We start from the raw sequence: 23,369 nt of genomic DNA on the forward strand, positions 1-23,369 counted from the left end.
TTCTCTGCAGATTGCCAGTGCTTCTCTGATTTGAAATGCTGTAAGCTAGGAGGGTGTCAGCCTGGGTTTGACTGTTGGGGCAGAGGTTGATGACACTGTGGCAGGTGGGGGTTGAGTCGCTCAGTCGTGTCTGTCTGACTGTGACCCCACGGACTGTAGCCTACCAGGTTGCTCTGTCCTTTGGATTCTCCAGGCAAAAATACTGGAGTGGGTTGCCATTTCCTTCTCCAGGGGATCTTCCCAACCCAGGGATCAAACCCTTGTCTCCTGAATCTTCTGCATTGGCAAGTGGATTCATTACCATTGAGCCACCAGGGAAGCTCTGATTATGCAGTGCAGCCCTAGTAATAAAGTCTTTTTTAAAAAAGAGACCAGTAAAACCAGCCTTGAGCCTTACTGTTTACAGCCTGGAAGCTGTCACTGAGTCCTTAATTGAAGCGTGACACTGTGCAGTGATGCGCTGATGGAGGAGTAAGTACAGACAGAATCAGGGGTGTCCTTCGGGAAGCTGACAGAGTCTGTTTCAAGTGTAGTTTCAAACTGCAGTGAGTCGGAACCGAAGACCTGCGGAGCACAGGCAGGCTCTCTGTGCCACTCTGGACTGGCCACCAGTGGCGTGTCTGGCTTCTTTGAGCAGTTTCACACAGGCCGGGGATGAGCTTGTCAGAATATTGAGCGGCAGGACAAGGTCGGCAGCAGCACTCTTGGAGTGCCGCCTGTGTACGAGCTTTGAAATAATTCCTCTCGCAGCACAGCTGTACTGACCTGGATGTGTGTGCAAAATGCACTACAGCAGGACTCCTCCAAGACTGCTAAGTAGCCAGCCGAGGTGGGAAGGCACAAGCTGAGGAGGCAGAAGAGCTGTTTGAGGATTCACTGCAGTTCTCCCCTCCTCACAGAGGCCCAGCCGGGCCAGCCCAGCAGCCGTGCGGCAGCCTGTTGCGCAGCTGTGAAGGACGGGCTTGCTGTTTGCCAGCGAAAGCCTCAGGCTGGCTGTGCCTCGGAAGAGCAGGACCACAAACAATGACGGACTACTTAAATAGCAGGCACAGCTGCTGGCAGAAGGCAAACACACTTCAAGTGTGTTCTGCGTAAGGAGGTTGTTGGTTGCATTTGATTGTCTTTGGCCACGAATCTGATTCAGGAGAGACATTTATATATATGCAGATATGCATTTACTGTTACATATATATATATTTATTTACCGTTATATATATATTTACTGTTTTATTTATATATATGTAGAATAATAAGGTTCTGCTCGCCTACTTGATACCTCTTCATCAAAAAGGGAGTTCAGTCAAAAAATAATGGTTGCAATGAAATACTAGGAACAGAGCAGTGTAACATTTTTCTTTTTTTTTTATTCTTTGCCAGTCTCATCACATTTTTTTTAATCTTACTGGCAGTCAGAATACTTAAAAGGCTAATAATGCTCTAGAACCAAAAACGTAGTAATGCCTTTAAATTTGAAAATGTCGTATAACCATTTCACTCTACATGATTTTTGAATTCCTTTCCTGTGGATTTTTTCCCCCACAAGATTGCTCTTTCATCTTTGTCTCCTCCGAGAACTATCTGCCTCCTAATGGGTGTCTGGGTGTTCAGTACATAATTGTTTAATTGGACTGAATTCCAAGGACTCCCATGTCAGTGTGTGGTACCCTAGTAGGTAGACACACATTTTCCACCAGGCTTTCTCATCCGTAACAGTTTCACGCGGTGGTCTGATTCCAGTGGTCTGAAGATGCCACGGTATGTTACCCATTTTTCACCTTGAGTTTGCAGCCTTCCTGGCTTGTCATCCATTTTCCTGGGTTTATTGAGTTGTACACATGTGAGCCTTCCCTGATAGCAGAGAGAGAAACTTCCATGATGAGTTAGATGAATTAAAAGCAAGAAGCTGGAAAAGAGATAATGATAGATTTGGCATGTGGGTGGAGAAAGGGATATACATATGGGATGTGAGGGGCTACAAATACAGGTGGAACTGTAGAGAGAGTAAAGGTAGAAAACAGGCAGAGACAGCTCAGGAAATCAGACACAAAGTGACAGTGTCTCAGCCAGCACCCAGAGAGGGGCAAGTAAGTACTGTGCTGAGGAGCCCTCTGACTTTACTGTTTGAAGAAGACTCATTTCACATTACATGAGACAGAGTGTGCCACTTTGTCAACATAGTTATATTTATATGTTTATCAGAATTCTTTTTTAAAATTGCCGTGTAATTGACATACTACGTTGGTTTCAAGTGCACAGCGTCACGATTCAGTATCTGTATGTATTGTGAAGTGGTCACCACCATAAATAGAATTAGTGTCTTTTGCCGCATGTAGTTGTCAGAATTCTTGATTCACGTTTGGGGGCCTGTATGATTTGAATGATTCTTGATTTTTGACACCGTCAAAGCATGAATTTTAGATACACCTAAATTAAGGTTTCATTAAGCCTTGCTATTTGTAATTTGATGAATAAAATGCTGGTTTTTCCAATACAGAAGCAGAGAAAATAATTTTGGTTGTAAAGGATAAACTAGTAAGCTATGCAGATAGACATATTTTCAATTCTTGTCTTTTCAGCTTTTAATACTTTTTTTTTAAAGTTACTTATTTGGTTTAGGACAGTAATGAATAAGGAACTGATATTCTATTACAGTATTATTATATGGGAGTAGTCTGTATTGCCCTCTATTGGTGATTAATTGTTACTTTGACAAAGTAATTGCTGTTATATGTATCATTTATATGTATTTGATATTTGTATCAACCAGGATTTTTTACAGAAAAGTACTTTCAAAAACTGACCTAATAGTTGTGACCATGAATTGGCAAAAGGGGAAAAATTGACTTTGTGGGCTAATTGATTTAATAGTTTTATTAACTGAGGTAGTATTGAAGTATTTTTGCCTTTGATTAATTTTAATTTTATTTATTTATTTTTTTTTTTGGTTAGAGCTCCACCTCAGATAAGGCGTCCCAATCGAGAAGTAAGACCTCTGAGGAAAGAGATGCCAGGAGGCGGTGCCCGGGGACCCGTAGGCCGAGCACATCCCATATCTAAGAGCGAAAAGCCCTCCACCAGCCGGGACAAGGACTGCAGAGCCAGAGGGAGAGATGACAAGGCAAGCCTCCCTCTTCCTGACTCATTCACTTTAAGCCCATGACCTTGGTGCATATTGTAATTTTTGTAGGCTTTTCAGAGGACTCTGGTTTTGACATGGAAGAGATTTAAAAAAGAACTCTGAATTAAAAACTTACGTGGTCTTTGCATTTTGAAGGCCATTTTGCAGTGCCAGTAAACTCAGAGATGTATTAAATAAACACACACACAAATTTGTGTGTACAAATCGTAAGTAAAATGGAGCTTTTGTAGAAATATTCAAAATAAAGTTTTAAAACTTAAAAAAATATTTTAGCTAGTATTCTGAAGTAAAATGAACAATAAATTAAACATAACTAGGGGAAAGATTTATAAGGAAATAGATGTATATATAGTCTTCACAGAATAAGACAGTGGATACAGTTTATTACTGATACAGATTTTTAAAATTTAGATTTATCTGGAAATTTTTGAGTAGAACAAGATTTTTTTTTCTTTCATGAGAAAATTTCCTTTATTATATACATTTATCTGGGAAATTGATTGGTGAATAAACATAATTCTGGGTAGAGATTCTGTGCTGTGCTTCAGTTCAGTTCAGTTGCTCAGTTGTGTCCAACTCTGTGACCTCATGGACTGCAGCACGCCAGGCTTCCCTGTCCATCACCAACTCCTGGAGCTTGCTCAAACTCATGTCCATCAAGTTGGTGATGCCATCCAACCATCTCATCCTCTGTCATCCCGTTCACCTCCTGCCTTCAGTCTTTCTCAGCATCAGGGTCTTTTCCAGTGAGTCAGTTCTTCACATCAGGTGGTCAAAATATTGGAGCTTCAGCTTCAGCATCAGTCCTTCCAATGAATATTCAGGACTGATTTCCTCTAGGATTGACTGGTTTGATATCCTTGCAGTCTAAGGGACTTTCAAGAGTCTTCTCTAACACCACAGTTCAAAAACATCAATTCTTTGGCGCTCAGCTTTCTTTATGATCCAACTATTACATCCATACATGACTATTGGAAAAACTGTAGCTTTGACTAGACCGACCTTTGTTGGTAAAGTAATGTCTCTGCTTTTTAATATGCTGCCTAGGTTTGTCATAGCTTTTCTTTCAAGGAGCAAACGTCTTTTAATTTCATGGCTGCAGTCACCATCTGCAGTGATTTTGGAGCCCAAGAAAATAAAGTCCGTCACTGTTTCCATTGTTTCCCCATCTATTTGCCATGAAGTGATGGGACCAAATGCCATGATCTTAGTTTTTTAAATATTGAGTTTTAAGCCAGCTTTGCACTCCCCTCTTTCACTTTTATCCAGAGGCTCTTTAATTCCTCTTTGCTTTCTGCTATAAGGGTGGTGTCAACTGCATATCTGAAGTTATTGAGATTTCTCCCAGCAATCTTGATTCCAGCTTGTGCTTCATCCAGCCTGGCATTTTGCATGATGTACTCTGCATATAAGTTAAATAAGCAGGATGACAATATATAGCCTTGACATATTCCTTTCCCAATTTGGAACCAGTCCATTGTTCTATGTCCAGTTCTAACTGTTGCTTCTTGACCTGCATACAGATTTCTCATGAGGCAGATAATGTGGTCTCATATTCCCGTCTCTTTAAGAATTTTCCACAATTTGTCATGGTCCACATAGACAAAGGCTTTAGCATAGTCAATAAAGCAGAAGTAGATGTTTTTCTGGAACTCTCTTGCTTTTTCTGCGATCCAGCGAATGTTGGCAATTTGATTTCTGGTTCCTCTGCCTTTTCTAAATCCAGCTTGAACATCTGGAAGTTCTCAGTTCATGTACTATTGAAGCCTAGCTTGGAGAATTTTCATTACTTTGCTAGTGTGAGATGAGTACAATTGTGTGGTAGTTTGAACAGTCTTTAGCATTGCCTTTCTTTGGGATTGGAATGAAAACTGACCTTTTCCAGTCCTGTGGCCACTGCTGAGTTTTCCAAATTTGCTGGCATGTTGAGTGCAGCACTTTCACAGCATCATCTTTTAGGATTTGAAATAGCTTAACTGGAATTTCGTCACCTCCACTAGCTTTGTTGGTAGTGATGCTTCCTAAGGTCCCCTTGATTTCGCACTCCAGGATGTCTGATTAGGTGAGTGATCACACCATCATGGTTATCTGGTAATTGATTGAAGTAATTGATTGAATTACTTACTAGCAAATGGCCATTTTTTGAATATTTTCTTCCTCTTGCTTAAGTCTAGGAATGTCTGATAGGGAGAGATATAAACTGGGTTGAAGTATTCTTTTGAGAAATGTGGATCGGTAGTTATACAAATGAACAATGATCTAAAAAATCTCTTTATTGAAGAAAACTATATAGATTATAAGGGTAGTATTTGATGAATGATGATCATCTAACTAGTAGTGTACTGGTAAATGTCTCATAACTAGTTTTTTGGAAAAAAAAGGTCATATATATGCAAGTATGCATACATAGTCACACAAGTTTATTATAAATCTGATAATAAAGGATGTACAACATATAATTTACAAATAATAAAATAGGTAAGACTGTTTATTGTAAACTTTTATAGGGCCCATGGACCCTCATGAGATGCCTTTGCTGCTTTTTGCTTACTTAACTCTCGCATCTGTAGGTACCTTTGGTTGCAGTTGACAGATGTTTAGGAATGTAGTTCTGACAGGATTTGGTTGATACTTTGTTTTTATTAGTGAGTCAGTTGAAAATGAGACAACAGAAACATATGTCAGAACTTCACTCCTCCATCAATCACTTGAACAACTTTGATGAATCATATCATGGTTTTCAAATACTGAAAACTTATTTCCTTAATTTTTTGTGCTATTTACATCGTAAAAACTATAGAAATGACACACTCTTTAGTTTAATGTTTCTCCCATTAGTTTAAGTCTAGACAGTTAACAGAACAAGAAATCAAGTCCCCACTTTGTAGTATTTGCTGGTTTCTATGGTATAAACACTTCCACTATGACTGGTTCCAGGCTACCAACACGAGATCACTGAACTCAGAGTTGACATGAGTAGCAGCCTGCCATTCTGCAGCGTAGACGCAGTACTAGTACGTCAGTGATAGTTCAATAGTTGGCAGTGAGGAGTTTCGAGTAATTACTTCTTCTGTTTTTAGTATAATTTATTCTAAGTTTGTATAATTTTTACTAATGGCTGTTTTTCACAGTTGGCTTGAAAAATTCCTGAAAATTTGATAACTGGCTCTTACAAACCAGTAAGAGTCAACTTGGACTGATTGCATGCAACCTCTGTAACTACCATGTAATCCGTGTGACTATCGCTCAGGGGTCAAAAATAGAACATTGAGCTCCTCAGAAGCCATACTCATGATCCCTTCTGATCTCTGCCACTTACTGCTTTCCCAAAGAGAACCACTCTTCTGGTTGCAGTTAATCTAGTGGGTTAACTGAAACCACAGCTTTTCACTCATATTTGATATTTCCTATTTTAATTGATCTGTTTGTTAAGAAGGATAGTTGTCACCCATTTTGTTGATCTCCCAGTATCACCAAATAGATTATTTATTTTTAGTTTCCTAGTTTTGCTTTTTAGTCACCTCACCATTTTGAGTTGAAAAAGATCTAGAATCTTCTTTGGAGTACTTACTTTGTATTCAGGTCTCATCTGTACTATTGAGAAACTTTGGGTGGGAGGGCAAGTGGTTTGACTGACTTTCTACCCACGTATCTTCTGTGAATTGAGATCCTTGACTTTGCTGCTACAGGCTTTTATTTCCCTGCTTTTCCTTCTTTCTCCACCCCACCCTTTTTCCCATATAGCAACTACAAGGGTCATTTTAACATGTAAATCAGATTCTGTCATTGCCCTTCTTAGCAAGTTTCAAAAATTTCCCCATTTGCTTAGAATAAAATCTAAACCTCTCCCCATGGGCTAGAGGGCCCAGTGTGCTGACTTCTGACCATCTTCCCAACCTATTCTTATTATTATTATTATTATTTTTGGCCACACTGCACAGCATTCAAGATCTTAGTTCCCCAACCAGGGATCAAACCTGTGCCCCCTTCAGTGGAATGTAGGAGTCTTAACTAGTGGACTGCCAGGGGAGGCCCCCTCCAGCCTCTCCTTTTTGCGTGGTACCTTTTAACTATACTGACCACTCGGTTTTTTCACAGCACTTCATAGTTTGTGTGTGTTTGGGGTTTACTTGTTAACTTCCTGCCAGTAGTCCAGCAGATAATCTTATTTTCATGCACTGATCTTACGCTGAAGGCACAATAGAATGTCTTGGACATAGATAGTCATATATTTATTTTTCTTAAAATCCTATGATTCCTGTTGCTTCCGGACAAGTGTATACCTTTTACTTTCCCTTGATAGTGTTTATCAAATCCTCCCCACCACTTGGATATTCGTATTAAAATGACTCTCTGCCTATATTTTTTAATATTTTTTTTTGTTAAGTCTCCAATTACAATGTCGTATCAAAGCTTGTTAAATCCCAGATATATCAGTTTCTGTTGCATTCTCTGGTTGATTTATTTTTAGAAGAGTTTTAAAAACGATAACAGAGTGTTTGCAGTGATCTGTTTGAGTGTGACTATCCTTGGCCCATCTTTATTATAAAATATGATTCTAGGCTGAGCTTATTTTAAATTTGTTGACGTTATCTTTGTTGCATAGGCACGCCAGAAATTTACTCCTTTTAAGTTGTCAGTATTGGGATCTGTCATCTGAAGTACAAGAATCTTCCTGAAAATTCAGTTTCATACCATGCTAACCAGAGACAGTAAATTATTCATTCTGGAGTCAAATTACCAGAGTACTGTTTGGTCATTTAACCAGTGGCTTAAAGAACTGGAGCGTCAGCCCACAGGGAGCGATTTAGTTCTCTCTGCACTTAGGGTCTAGTTTATGGTTTATTTCAGATGGAGTGTGGTAGGTGAGGTTCATCCTGTTCTCTCTCTTCATATTGAAGCTTAGGAAATTGATCAGTGTTTGGACCATTTTTCCTTCATTTTTGCCTTAACAGTAACTGTGGGGCTGAAGCTCTGGGGAGGTGCTTGGCTCTGCTAAAGTAGTTCTAGTGGTTGAACTGTTCCTGGCAGCTGGGCACGTCTCATTTAAAGCTCTTCAGAGCTGAGTAAATGTTGGCAGAACCCCATAGAAACCATAGCATGTAATTCTTTTTTTTTCTTCTTCCAAGATAGTGTGTTATTAAATAAAGAATTTGGGGTAAAGTGTACTGCTTTAATGACCCTAATGATACTATTTTAAAAGATCCTTTTATCTTTGTCATTATAGTGACTTTATGATGTGGTCCAAGGACCTTACTAGGAAGAAACCCTGAACCCTAAGTGTGTACTTACACTGAGTGGGAAAAAGCTTTGTAAGCTGCAGTTCAACGTCACAAGTCTTTCCTCATCTGCAGCCTCTTAGATGCTTAGGAGGATGTAATAGTTCTACCATATGTAACCTACTCTTTTTTTTTTTTAATGAAATATATTTGATGTATAATGTGTTTCAGGGGTACGGAGCAGTGATTCAGGTTTGGATATATATATATATATATTTTTTCAGTCTTTTTCCTTATAGGTTATTATAAAATACTGAGTATCGTTCCCTGTGCTAGTAGGTCCTTGTTGGTTACCTATTTTATATATAGTAGTGTGTATATTTTAACCTCATCTTCCTAATTGATCCCTTCCTGCCTCTATAACCTGCTTTTAAGCTTTAAAATGACCCAGACAGGCATGAGGTGGTCTGATGTTGTGAAAAAGCGTGAGTTTGGGGAGTCAGGAAGATCTGAGTTAAAATCTATCCTCAGACATTTAATAATTGTGAACTTAATTAACTTTCTGAGTCCCAGTTCTTTATCTGTAAAAACAGGGTAATAATACAACCTTACCTTTAGGGTTGTTGTACTAAACGAGATAATATGTTTGAGACTTCTTGCTGTGCAGTAGGTTTTCAGTAAGTCGGTTTTTTCTTCCTCTGTATTAACGCTTGAAATATTTTCTAGTAGTGGCAGAAATCCCTAGCAATCCCAAATTTAGAGATATCAAGAGATATTGTTTAGTGTTAATGTGCACTTCTCCCCTCAAGAATGTAGTGTCTCCTAAGGTTGGCCAGTTCGTCTATTGCTGATGAATTAGATAGGGGAGGATGGCCTTGGGGGTAATTAGAAAACACTATTAAAAAAAAAATAAGCCATTTAAAATAGTTCCACTGCAGTATTTTGAAAGCTTAATGATGTTTATTAAAACTATCTTGTTATTGATTTTTTTTTTCTACACCTGTCCCCAGGGAAGGAAAAATATGCAAGATGGTACAAGTGATGGTGAAATTCCAAAATTTGATGGTGCCGCATATGATAAGGACCTAGTAGAAGCCCTTGAGAGAGACATCGTCTCCAGGAACCCAAGCGTTCACTGGTGAGTCTGTTAGGTTCTTGAATCACAGCTGCGGAGAAGGCTGTAGGTTGGCTTCGTGTGTCTTGTCTTGCTATCCTTCACCTCCTGATTATGACTTCACCCGTAATATGAGTGTGCAGACTTGGCAGAACAGTTGTTCTTTCAGAATACAGCCAAGACATTTTCATGTTAATTTGATGTTGATGTAACCAACAAAGGTTGCTAATTGAATAATGTCCTGATTTATAACTGTAGTATGTTTTCACTGATCATTTTATACAGTAAAAATTAGAATACTGTTCTTCCTATAAGAATAATTTCCTAAGTGAAAAACAATTCAAAGAGCTGCTATTGACTATAAATCAAAGGTGACCCCGAATAAGCCTGTAACGTGACTGTTCTTCCAAAGGGATGACATAGCAGATCTGGAAGAAGCTAAGAAGTTGCTGAGGGAAGCTGTCGTCCTTCCCATGTGGATGCCTGACTTTTTCAAAGGGATTAGAAGGCCGTGGAAGGTGAGAATTTATTAAAATAATACAGGCATAAAACTGCAGCTTGCATGATAAAGAAAGCCAGCGTTGTAGTTTCCTTATGCACTTATTAGCATGGTCTGTAAAGGTTGGGGGAGGCTGGTGTGTACCTCGGGTACCTGGATGAGGATTTGTGGTTGAGATGCTGCCTCTGCCTGGCAGGAGAGGGGTCGGGAGTGTTGATGCTGTCATCTTTAGAGTCACTTCCCTCAAGGGCGCTGAGCTGGAGGTGAGTTTTAAGAATTTTCCTGGTGTTTGTTTCTGTAAATGGAAAGTTACCAAACAAATTAAATAGTACTAGTACATAGTCATAGAATAAGTGTTTGATCAAATAAATATCTTTTTAAAAGCTGACCTGTTTCTCGGTAATTAATTATTTTGATCACTTCATCTAGGCCAGGTATAAATTCTCAGAGGTAATGAGAATGTTTAGATCTTTCTAGCTTGCCCTGTGCTTTATAGTCTAAAGCCTGGCCAGGACTCGCACCTCCTAAGTTCAGTGCTTTCATTCTAGTGTATTAAAAAAGTCCTTCCAATAGCTGCTGCCTGAACTGTTTTTGGTCTTAGCCATAGGCAGAGTCTTGCTTTGCTCTGACTGGCAGAATGAAATAAAAGCGTGATCTTACTTTGCCCCTTCTAGACTAGCTGGAAGGTCTTTTATGTTCTCAATACCTCCTCCTTGTTTGTGCCCAAAAGGAGAAAGGAGAAGAAATTGTGTGTTTATACCATGGCATTTTGATTGCCTCTCACAACTTAAATAGACTTTGTTATCAGTTCAATTCAGTCACTGAGTCATGTCTGACTCTCTGCGACCCCATGGATTGCAGCACTCCAGGCCTCCCTCTCCATCACCAACTCCCGGAGTTTACTCAAACTCATGTGCATTGAGTCAGTGATGCCATCCAACCATCTCATCCTCGGTCATCCCCTTATCCTCCTGCCTTCAGTCTTTCCCAGCATCAGGGTCTTTTCAGATAAGTCAGTTCTTCACATCAGGTGGCCAGAGTATTGGAGTTTCAGCTTCAGCATCAGTCCTTCCAGTGAATATTCAGGACTGATCTTTAGGATGGACTGGTTGGATCTCCTTGCAGTCCAAGGGACTCTCAAGAGTCTTCTCCATCACCACAGTTCAAAAGCATCAATTCTTCAGTGCTCAGCTTTCTTTATAGTCCAACTCTCACATCCATACATGACTACTGGAAAACCCAGAGCTTTGACTAGACGGACCTTTGTCGGCAAAGTAATGTCTTTCCTTTTATGTGCTATCTAGGTTGGTCATAACTTTCCTTCCAAGGAATAAGCATCTTTTAACTTCATGGCTGCAATCACCATCTGCAGTGATTTTGGAGCCCCCAAAATATAAAGTCAGCCACTGTTTCCACTGTTTCCCCATCTATTTGCCATGAAGTGATGGGACCGGATGCCATGATCTTAGTTTTCTGAATGTTGAGCTTTAAGCCAACTTTTTCACTCTCCTCTTTCACTTTCATCAAGAGGCTCTTTAGTTCTTCTTCACTTTCTGCCATAAGGGTGGTGTCATCTGCATATCCAAGATTATTGGTATTTCTCCCATCAATCTTGATTCCAGCTTGTGCTTGTAATATCTATTTGTTATAGATATCTATCTATTTGTTTTAGATATAGATATCTATTTGTTATAGAGATTACTAATTTAGGAAACAGTACCATAAATTTCCCCCTTTATTATAACTTTAAAAACAATGTTTAAAAGAAATAATAAGGCCTTCATAAAAATAGGTGTTTAAAGGGGTTTTAAAACACCTGGAATGGTAGGTGTATCCTCCCTAGCATGACAAGTCCTGTGTCCTAGAACCAGCCTGGGGAGGAATAGTTTCAGGGAGAAGGGAATGAACGGGTATTGGCAGCATCAAAGGTCAGAGGGAAGAGAGAAGCTGTGAGTTAAAAAGTGACTATTGGGTTAGTCAGTCTGGTATTTTTTGTGAAGCAGTGGGGGCAGAAGTCAGACTGTAGCTCATGAAGAAACAGTAAGCATAAAACATTTCTTTAAGAAGCTTGGCCAGGAAGGGAAAGGGAGAGATAGATAATCATTAGACGATTTGTAGGGTCAAGTAAAGGATATCATTTTTCGAATAAACAGAAGAGGAGATCCAGGAAAGAGAGGAGACAGTTGATGGAGTAACATCATGAGGGGGTGACGTGTTTGAATGCTGTCCTGTATCTGTGAGCTATGTTTGTGCACAGATGCTGACACTGGAAATCATCTCCTGGTCGTGGCCATGTGAATGACATCATGAGAGCTGAGGGCGTTGAGAGGACAGTGGGAAGAGAAACAGGGCCTTTCCTGTAGCTGTGCCTGTGCCGTTAGTTGTCTTTACAGGTTTTGAAATGTCAGTGTCACATGTAGTTAAAGGTTTCTTGCAAAGCAAAAAAAATTTTTTATAAAACTAGTGTTTTAAATCCTACTGACCCCTCATTGTCCTGGGTATCAAAATTTCATAGCTAGAAGCAGGTTTGGACAGTTTCTGAATTTAGAGTTTATGAAACTTTGCTATGCACGTAGTTTTCAAAGTTTAACTCCTCCAAAGCTTATTAACAAATAGCTCAGAATTCATCTTAAGATCACCAACTATTAGGCCAAAAAAATGTAGTGTTAAGTATATATCTGAACTCTCATTGAAAGTATTAGAAGAAAATGGTAAGTATTTAAAAATCTTCTAGTTTTCAGGACTGGAAAATTAGTGTTCTTGAATAATTTGTACTCCTCGATTTATTTTTATAGAATACTTCCATTTATTTGCTTTCAAAGGTGAGAAATAACTAAAATTTAGATTTTTGTCTATGTTATATTTGGCTTTTTCATTACTAACAGTATTTTATGTAAACTGTTAACTGTCCAGCACAGTTTAAATGCTAGCTAATTTGATTGTTTGACTCACCAGTAGATTTTAGCTACCTTATAAGCTGAAAAATGGATCTTTATTTCTGATTGAAAGTATATATTGTGTGTTGTGGAAGATAGGTTTTGTGCCTAAGGAGGGCAAAGGATATATAATTCTGCTCCATGTGGTAGAAAATGTCATGTATTTTCATTGCTTAAACAGAGCAGTAAGTCTTAAGCTATGCCCAAGACCATCCATGTTTGTCTTCTGCCAGGTCCTCTCCAGATGTCCCAGGTGATTCCTTGTTGTCTAGGCCCATTGTTAGTCCAGCTCTCAGTACCTCTGATACCTTTGAGACATTCTGCGAAGTGATTCGTCATTTTAGTTTTTTCTCTCTATAAAATGAAATGTGTCACATGCACCATGATTTTACTGTGACAGTTGAACTTCTCTTTTGATGGAAGAGTTTCATGTACATTATTAGCTGATGATATTTTATAAGAAAGCATTTTAATCTGATAAATCACTTAATACATCTTTTGAAATTTCAGGGAGTGCTGATGGTTGGGCCCCCAGGCACTGGTAAGACCATGCTGGCTAAAGCCGTGGCCACTGAGTGCGGCACAACCTTCTTCAACGTCTCCTCTTCCACACTGACATCTAAATATAGAGGGGAATCTGAGAAGTTGGTTCGTCTGTTGTTTGAAATGGTGAGTGATGATATGTTTGGATTTCAGAGTCCTGTTTGTGTAGGCACATGGTATCCCTGTAACCTAGATCCATTCACCTAGGTATCTTTTTAAAAAAGGTCAAGTGTGGTTGTAGTTTCAGAGTTCTTGACACTAGTAAGACATGGGGTGGTGAGTTTTGTGAAATGGCTCTTGTGTCTTTAGCTTGCATTCCTCTCTGAGATTGAAGCCCCGTGGCATCTCATCCAGGGAGAGTAGAAAAGACTTGGGAAATGTGTGTAGTTTGGAGGCTATTTCTGATTCTCTAATAAGCTGATTGAGCAGAAGTTTATTTTAATATATATTTTGAAAACCAATTAGGAATTGATCTATTATTAAAGTTTGTTCCTTTTTCATAAACATTTGCAATAGTTACTTAGGAATGTATATTTGAGGATACATTGATGATTTATCTTTAGGAGCGTTTTGTATTATGGAAGTTTTCAAACACAGAATTAGAAAGATAGGACCATGAATCCTCGTGTATCTGTCACCTGACTTCACCAACTGTATAACTTATCTTTTATTTTTAGGATTTTCCTTTTTCTGATATGATTAACATATCAGTAACCAAAGAATGGCATTAAAGCAGTGAGAAATTTCTGCTCTTTTTTTACTGTTGTTTTAGATGGAGGAAAATGGCATTTTAGAAATTCAGTTTGTTTTATGAGATCATTAAATGATTTCTTTCAAATATTTTCACAAAGGCTAGGTTTTATGCCCCGACCACGATCTTCATCGATGAGATAGATTCTATCTGCAGTCGAAGAGGAACCTCTGATGAACATGAGGCAAGTCGCAGAGTCAAGTCTGAGCTGCTCATTCAGATGGATGGTAATTGATACTTAATTACTGCCTCAAAACTATTCTAGTTCCTTTTTGAATTTTGTGTAAATTGATTTTTTGGAAATTCTTAGTGAATGGACCAGATGGCCGCTGGAGTTTATTTGTAGTCATTTGTTCATCCACCTAATTGTTCATTTTTTCATGCACTCAGAAGGCGTCTGCTACATACTTGTACTGTTTCAGGTTCTGAGGTTACAAAGAAAAGGAATGTCGTGGCCTTCAAGGGGCTTACTGTTTAAAGATGTGGTCCAGGGTTCCAGGGGTCTTTAAAACTCCTAAAAGGTACACAGATGCTGAACTGTTTTCATAATAATATCAAGATGTTACTTACTTTTTTCACTCTCATTCTCTTGTAAGTAGAGCAGTGGAGACTTTCAGAGGGTATAAGACATGTGGAATATCACAGTAGGTAAAAAGCTGAAGCAGATATAAGAATCCACCTCTTCTCCGTTGAGTCGACATTAGAGAGATTTGCAGAAATGCAAAAAAAAAAAAAAAAAAAAAAAAGAGCCTTCCTACTTACTAATTTTTTTTGGTTTAAAAAAACAGTTATTTTTCATAAAATATGTTAATTATGTTAACAAATAATGTATTTTTTATTGTTAAAATGAATTAATATTTTTTAAGTCTCAGTATTAGTTTTTAATAATAAGTATTGAATATTGATATACTCCACACACACAAAAACTCTTTGGAGCTCAGTAATCTTTAAAGGTGTAAAAAGGATTCTGAGACCAAAAAGTTTGAGAACCACTGTTCTAGTTGAGAAGCAGACACTTCATAGACGAGTACACTGTATCGCTAGTTCTGCAGTAGAACTAAACTCTGAGTGTAGTGAAAACCAGTATAGGAGGGGTACCACCCGGACAAAGGAAGTCATAGAAGGGAATAGCCAAGGGGCTTTGAAGTATTGGTAGAAGTTATTTCAGATTAAGAAGGAAAGGCTTTGGGGAGCCAATTGGAGGAAGAGAGTAATGGACCCAGAGCTACTTTTTAGAGATATGTGACTATGATTGCCAGGCAGTGTAAGAGGTATAAAATAATTCAGTACTAGGAGACCCTTCCCTCAGTGAGTTTACCATTTTTATGTCTGTTGAAGTATAAAAGAAAGGAATGTCTGTGTTGTATTTTTTTGCAAGAAGGGATATGGAGGAAAACACACAAAACATTTAAAAACATCACCAAATACAAAATTATTTGTATTAGCTGAATTTTATTGCTGGGTATTTGTGACCATTAGTTGGACAGCTTAACTGTTTATAACGATTGAAATAGGAGTTTAGTAATTTGTTAAGAAAATACCATTGAATTAAGTTGTTTTGAATCTACTACTTTGTTATATCAGACTCAAAATTCATATCAATAAAGTTTGTGCGTTTTTGATAATTTTTTTTGTTTATTGTTTATTTTCAGAGTTTCCGTTCTGTAAACCTAGTTTTTTGTTCTAGAATTTTAATTCTGAGAAGGTAGACCCTGTGTACATATATTTGGTTTTGTGTAAAAAGAATGGTTATTTTCAGTAGCAGTTGATTATTACATTCATTCTTAAATTTCTTGTTTATTTTTTCTCAGTCACTTAAAATTATAAGGACAAAATTATTGCAGTATAATGTCTCTCAAAATTATGATTGCATGCTAGTATTAAATAAATGTGAGCCCTATTCTGTTCTCCTTTCTTGAGAAGAACAAATGAGAGTAATAACTAAAAAATTCTTGATTAAAAAAAAATAAAGTAGTAAAACAGCATAATCTCCCTTGCTTCCTCTTTGCAGAGGAAAAACACACAGAAAAGATTACAGAAAAAAATTAGATTTTCTTATCAGATTAGACTTCTGCGATAGACCATGGGAAGTCTTCTGTCTCTTTTCTTTACCTGTGGATCTGTCTGGTTTCTGACACCACACAGGTGAGAAGGACCACATCATGTTTGTCCCTGAGCCTCCCACCAAGCCTATAGCTGATGCTTAGAAGTATTGGTTGAATCAAAGAATAAGGGACTGTAAGAAAAATGCTCTTCTTTACCCTTGTTGTCCATAGGAGTCGGAGGAGCTTTAGAGAATGATGATCCTTCCAAAATGGTCATGGTATTGGCTGCCACTAATTTCCCATGGGACATTGATGAAGCATTGCGGAGGAGATTAGAAAAAAGGATATATATACCTCTGCCAACAGGTATGATGCCTTCTTTTACTCCATTTTGATCTTTCATTTACTTCTTGTTACCTTTCTCTGTTTCTCTAAGTCTTCATTCCATTGGCATTTCACTTATAGAAGTTTATAAATAACCAATTTGCTATTTATGGAGACAGAGGCTACAGTGAAGTTTCTTACATTCAGGGCGGCGGTATTTTTTTCCCCCATGGAACATGCTTTATTTTATTTAACACTAATACAACCCTGTTAGGTAGGGAATGTTGATCCCACTTCACAGGTGACCCGTGTTCCCGAGGCCCCAGACCCAGGCATAGTAATAGCTGATATTTGTGTGCTTATACTGTGCTCTCTCCTGGCTTAGCTCCTTGATGTACTTACCCAGTACTCCTGTGAGACAGAAAATATATAATTAGAAAGATAATTGATGACAGAATTTTATAAACTGCTGAGGAAAGCTTAGCTTGGGGGGAAAGATACAAGTGGATGGTAAGAAGGCAGAGATTCAGCTTTCTTTGAAATATTGGGGAACATAGACCTGGCTGACTATTGAGATTTTTTTTCTGAACTTATTTTCCTGTATGAAAAGGTTATGTCCATCGTGGGTAATGACTTTTAGGTGCTTCTCTTTGCTCATTACTAGTCTGAACATGTGTAGCTCATGACCATAGAACTGGAGAAATTGCTTTCTCCTAAAGGGCTCCCAAACAAATACTCATAATTAGAACTCCACTGTTTCTAACTTCTTTCATCTGTGTTAATTAATGTCACAAGTGTTATTTAGCTCTTTGCTGTTTGCAGGACATTTGTTATTAGATATTGTGTCAATGTAAAGATGTGTGACCCTTGTCCTTAGAGCATTCTGTATGGTTGGAAGGGGGCCATACACCTACCCAGTTTAACTGCAGTGAAACCAGGGAACACATAATACTGGGGTTGCCCGTAGTCTTTTGGGGTGGAAATGAAGAATAGTAAATTCTGACTGAGGTGCTGAGGGGAGACTTCATGGAGGAAGTTGCATTTTTCACTGAGTTTCCATAGAGAAGGATGAAAACAGAGGCATGGCTGTTTGAAAATGAGTAGACAGCTATTGTGGGATAGTCTGGTGGGATAGAAGGGTGTGGAAGAATCTGATGGGTAAAGGGTATGGAAGAGACAGAACTATAAAGAAAATGTGGGAAGACAACAGGCCTGAAAGAACGGTTTAGAAATCTAGAGTAAAAGGAATGGAAAGAAAAGTAGATTTAGAAAGTTAAAAAAATGGAAGGACATTTTATGAACAAAATCTATGCCATGAAAAGACGTTTTTAGTTGGAAAAGGCAAGAAGTACAGGAATGAAAATAGATAAAACAAGAAAAGCCACCCAAAAAGACATATTGTAAGTTATATAATTTACATAAAGAAATATGCAGATTTCTTTAAGTTTGAGAGGCAATTAGAACTTGATGGCAAGGAAAGGCAGTGGATGGGTTACTCTTGCCGTTGCAAACAGTCTTGTTTTGCTCACAGAGTCTGTGGATCAGGAATTTGGATAGGGCACCGCAGGGATACTGTGTGTGTGTCCCCTCATGTCTGGGGTCACAGCTGGAAGGTCAGCAGAGGAGGTGACTCCACACTGGAGCCTGACTCATCTGGAGTGTCTCCACCTGGGGCGGACACCTGGGGCCTCAGGTGGAGCACCTCTGTGTGTTACTTGGGGTTATTCCATGTGGCCTGGGCTTGTTCAGGCATGGCGGCCTCAGCTGATCACGTTTCATACATGGTAGCTCAGGGCCCCAGGTGTGACTGTTCCACTGGAAAAGGTAGACAGTGCACTGTTTTTTTTGACCTGGCCGTGGAGGTCAAGTAGTGTCACCTCTTTGTACCCTGGGTAGAAGCATTTACAAGCCCACCCATTTTCACGTGGAGGAGAATGAGACCACCAGTGGGTGGGGATGCACACCACGTTGTAGAAGTGCATGTGGATGAGAGGCTGTCACACCATCTTGGTGACTACCATCTTCCGTGGTCAACAGAAGGAGGAAGTCAGGCAACAGGCTCGGGTGGAGCTTGGCCGAGCACTGAATACTTGATGCATCTGAATGACGGCAGCAACCTCTTGTCAGCCTGAAGACCGCCTTTTTCCGGCACCTTCATTTAGTTACGCTTGGCTTTTAGACTCGCCTCCCTAAACCACCAGGGCATCACAGAGTCTCTTAGACTCCAAATGATTCTTAGTTCCTATCACATCAGGGTTAGAGTATTTTTTTTAAGCTCTCTTTTCAGTACCTTATCTTTCCTCTTTGTGTCTGTTTGCATTTCTTAGTATTCTGTTGTACTTTTCTACTTACATTTTTTTCCACGCGTGCTTCTTCCTACTTCCATGTCATGGTTTACAGTGCTCTCACTTCCCAGGGTGTTTTCTCTCTTCCTTTCTATTTAAATTTTATTGGTTTTTCTGAGTCATTGAGAACACACCAGTTCTTTGAGGTCTTCTCTGCCCTGGCCCCTCTCCCTGTGTGGGCGTCACTCCCGTGGCCGTTTCCTCTGTGTTGTATCTCCCAGTTGGTCCTTTATAGAAGGGCTCTGCTTTCTCTGTCACCCTCTAGTCCTGTTTGTTGATTGACTGGGGGTGGTGGGACAATGACCACTTACTGCCTGCTGCCTGTGGGCTGCGCCTTTCAGGTGTTAGCTCACGGCGCGAGGCTTGTGAGGTCGATTCTCTTCTCACCTTTCCTCGTGAGAGCCTGAAGCCCTGAGGGTTAGGTGTCCTTCCAGGGCAGCAGAGCTGGATGTGTGCCCGGCCCCGGAGCACATGCTGGTTATCCGCGGTGCTGGACAGCCTTGGGTACTCGAGAAGAATTGTTACTACAAGTGTGTGATCCATCTAACAGTGTTTATTTAAATTTCAAATGTGTATTAACTTGGTCCTGTAGCGTTGACAGTTCTTTATACTGTTGTTACCACATTAACCCCTCATTAAATACTTTCACAACGTTATTAAGTATCATTAATTCGGTTTTATACAGATGATAAATCCTACTTAGAATCTTCTAACAAATCACTGATAGAACCAGTGTCAGAAGTTACTTTCCCCACGTCATGGTCGCTGAAGGAGAAGAGCGTGCTGCCTACTGAGCTTCAGTCCTACCAGGCCCTCATGTAGGGGAGGCTTATGCCCCAGAGTTCCTTGAAGTTGGCTGTTGGGAGTTTTATTTCTGTAAGATCACGTTAGGTTAAACTCAGTGTTTTAAGTTCTTAGGACAGGCCACAGTAAAACATTCTGATTTACAAACACAATGATGTTCTAGTATTGGGACTAAAAGAGCAAAGTGATGTTCATTCACGAACATCCACCTGCTGTGTGTGGAGCACTACCAACTGCATTGGAGCCTAGAGTTTCAACTTAAGAATTTAGCAGGGACACAGTTCAGCCCATAATGTCCCATTATGTGGTCATACCACAATTACCCATCATGTTATTTGATGGATGTTAATGCTTATTTCCAGTTTTAGGCTGCTATGCTGCTCTGAACATTCTTCTATATGCTATAATGGTGCCAGTGCCTAAGTTTCCTCAGGCCAGGATGGAGCATTCCGTCCTAGGAGCGAATTGCTGCGTTGTGTAGCATGGCTGAAACATCAGTAGATAAATCCAGTCTGTCTTCCAAAATGGTTGCTCTAGTGTACACTCCTCCCAGCAGCGTATGAGAGTTCCCGTAGTTGACATTTCTCCATTGCCTAGTCTTGTCAGACTTGTAAATGTGTACCAGTGCTTATTGTGGTTTCCTTTGTCTTTCCTTTGCTATTAAGGAATTTGAACATCTTTTCCTTTATCGATTGGCCATTTGGGTTTTGTGATATATGTGTTCAAGTTTTTTGCCCATTTTTCTATTAGGTGGTCCGACTTTTTCTTATTGATTTGTAGGAATTCTTTAACTATTTTAGATATAAGTTTTTTGTTTAGTCTGTTGTATTTCTCAAACTGTAGATTGTATGTTTTCACTGAGTTTATAAGCCGTGTCTTTTGATGAACAGGAGTTCCTGATTTTAATATGGTCAGTTTATTAGTCTTTTTGTTTGTAATCAATTTCTTTTATGTGTTATGAATACCTACTCTGAGGTCATTAGGATAGATTCCTGCTTTATCTTCTGAAATGCTTATGAATTTGCATCTTATATTTAGATCAGTAATACATCTGGCACTGATTTTTATGTATGGTGAGGTATGACCCAATTTCAATTTTTTCCTTCTGTGAATAGTCACTTCTGGTGTCATTTATTGAAAAGACACCTTTTCTCCCACTGCCTGAATCAGGTGTCCACACTGAATGCCCTGCTCTGCTTCTGGGCTTCCCATTCTCTATCCTGGATCTGTTTATCTGCCTCTGCAAGAGTGTTACAGAGATTTGAATCTTATTGCTCTGAAGTAGAGAAGTTCCTCCCACCTTGCCATTTTTCTTCCGGAGTGTCTTGGTTATTCTTGGTTCTTTCCCTTAACATTTTCATATCTGTCTGCCTGTCAGGTTCAAATGTACCTGATAGAGTGTTTTATTGGAATGCCTTAACTCTGTAAGATCATCTGAGGGAGAATTGTCAGTGTTGTGAAGGACAGTACAAACAGAACAATACTGGGGAACTGTTTTAGACTGAAGAAGACTAAGGAGACAGTAACTCAATGCCATCTGTAATTTAGGTCTTTAAGAAAGGAATGAAAGCCTGGGACAAATGTGGACATTTCAGTCTGGATTGTGTATTAGATAATCCTCACGTCCAGTGTTAAATTTCCTGCTTAATGAGATGATTGTATGGATACCTTTGTTCCTAGGAGACACTGCTGAGTAATTTAAGGTACAGTGTTGTGATGCCTATAGCTCCTCACAGTTGATAAGGTAGGGGAGTAGAGGAGAAGGCAAGGGGGTGATAACTGGGTAACAATTGGGGGATCTAAAGAAAAGGTAGATGGCGTTCACTGATTCTGTTTTTACTTGAAAATTTAAATTTTCAAAATAAAAATTGAGAGAATTAAATTTCATTTTGCCTATTAGAAAATAATAGAGAGCCACATCTGAACTAATTTTGCATCATCTTACTGTGCTGTATTAAGCAGATTTGCCACAAAAACTGGTGGTAAAACAGCAAGAGTGGTTACATTAAAAAGTCTGTAGTTTGTTTCGGCTTACTTCATATGCATTTTCAGTCACATTGGAACAACGAATGTCTGTGCACTGGCTCTCCAAGTAAAAAAAATATATATTAATAAGCATTTTGTGCCAATTGCTGATTTCTAGGAAAAGAAAACTAGATTTTAAAAAAAATACCGATTAGAGTTCTAGAAAGTTTTTCCTGTGTCGTACTAAAAGATGAGCAGAGTAACTCAGGAGTTACACCCCATGCACTCTAGTTTCGTAAAGCTAGGCTAAATACATTTTTGTTTTTACAAAAGCATTTCTGGTGCTAGAATACTAATGTTTTTATTTTTCATAAAGGATCTCAGACCCTTTGTTCTCATGGCAAGTGTCTTCACAATCTTTTAGGAAAACTCTTGAGTTTTGTTTCAGTTATTAGTCATTGCAGCTAAGGCACACAGGAAGTTACATGCTTCCACGAGTCATGGGGTATATCAGTAGTTATCTGTAGACTCAGAGTTATTTACTATTCTTTGCATTAGACTCTGTTTCATTTCCTGAATGTTAATAGATGATTTCTTAACAAAATGGTTTGTAAAGTAAAATATCTACAATAGCAGAAAAATCTTTTAACAGCAAAAGGAAGAACTGAGCTTCTGAAAATCAATCTTCGTGAAGTTGAGTTGGATCCAGATATTCAACTGGAAGATATAGCAGAGAAGATTGAGGGCTACTCTGGTGCTGATATAACTAACGTTTGCAGGTATTTTGTTTTTTTTAATGGTTTTTGTATTTGTTGTTTTCTGTGAAACTTCACTGGTCATTGTTAGATGGATAGTTATATAACAATATGTTCACCTTGTATAACTTTTTATTTTTAAGAAATTGTATTGCCTAACTTGGTAATAATGACTTCGACAACCTGAGATTAATTTAGCCCTAAATTGGAGCCTAGCTACATCAACATAAAATAATATCATTTAGTTTGGGTTGGCGTCATTTTACTGCACACATATGAAGAAAAGTGATCACTTTTACATATATATATATGTAAATTTCCCTTTCAGTTTAGTAACATAACTTTTAGACAGTTCACATCACTCAAGAGGATTTTTTTTAGTACTTAACTTTCCTGACAACACTTAAGTTGACATCAGTAAAAACCGTGAAATCTATGTTACTCCTTTTTTCTACGATTACTTTTCTATGCATCTAAGTTTAGTGGCATTCAGTAAGCTCATAATAGCTTCTACTATTACTATAGTAAAATGTATAAAAATGTGAAGTTTTGATTGGCTTGGCTGCCTGTTCGCTATCTTGTGAACACTCAGTGTCTACTTAACCTGCATAATTATAAGTGATCAAGAATAGAGTTGAAAATAGGATCTGGAGAAGTCAGATTTTACTTCTTCACTTGCCCACAAATATTCCCTGTGGGGAATTCCATATCTACTGTGTGTACATGTATTCATGCTCCAAGGAGAAAGGTTCTTGACTTTTCTTCCTCTGCTTAGATTGTAGACAAACTGGCATAAGATTTAAGTTATTCTAACCTTAGCCTTATATTTATTTCCAAATCCGCAATTCAGTATTTCATAATTCCCCTTCAGTTTCCTAGACTTCTGGGCTGTCTGTGAAGAGCAAGTGAGGGAAAAGAAAATTCAGCACC

General features: G+C 38.8%; 1 protein-coding gene across 10 annotated transcripts in view; it reads left to right on the top strand.

The window, feature by feature from the left end:
• Nucleotides 1–23,369, top strand: part of KATNAL1 (katanin catalytic subunit A1 like 1) — a 57,729-nt gene that overhangs the window by 29,511 nt on the left and 4,849 nt on the right. For 9 of the 10 annotated variants that reach the window (XM_043891939.1, XM_043891941.1, XM_043891938.1 and 6 more), the window contains 7 exons: nt 2,950–3,118; nt 9,369–9,496; nt 9,885–9,990; nt 13,418–13,576; nt 14,302–14,428; nt 16,478–16,612; nt 22,337–22,463. In XM_043891939.1, coding sequence (XP_043747874.1) covers nt 2,950–3,118; nt 9,369–9,496; nt 9,885–9,990; nt 13,418–13,576; nt 14,302–14,428; nt 16,478–16,612; nt 22,337–22,463 — 951 coding nt within the window. Of the gene's footprint in view, nt 1–1,328; nt 1,756–2,949; nt 3,119–9,368; nt 9,497–9,884; nt 9,991–13,417; nt 13,577–14,301; nt 14,429–16,477; nt 16,613–22,336; nt 22,464–23,369 lie in introns of those variants that run through there. The other variant, XM_043891944.1, reaches the window with a different exon arrangement.

The sequence above is a fragment of the Cervus elaphus genome, chromosome 30, assembly GCF_910594005.1.
Source record: "Cervus elaphus chromosome 30, mCerEla1.1, whole genome shotgun sequence".
NCBI lineage: Eukaryota > Metazoa > Chordata > Mammalia > Artiodactyla > Cervidae > Cervus > Cervus elaphus.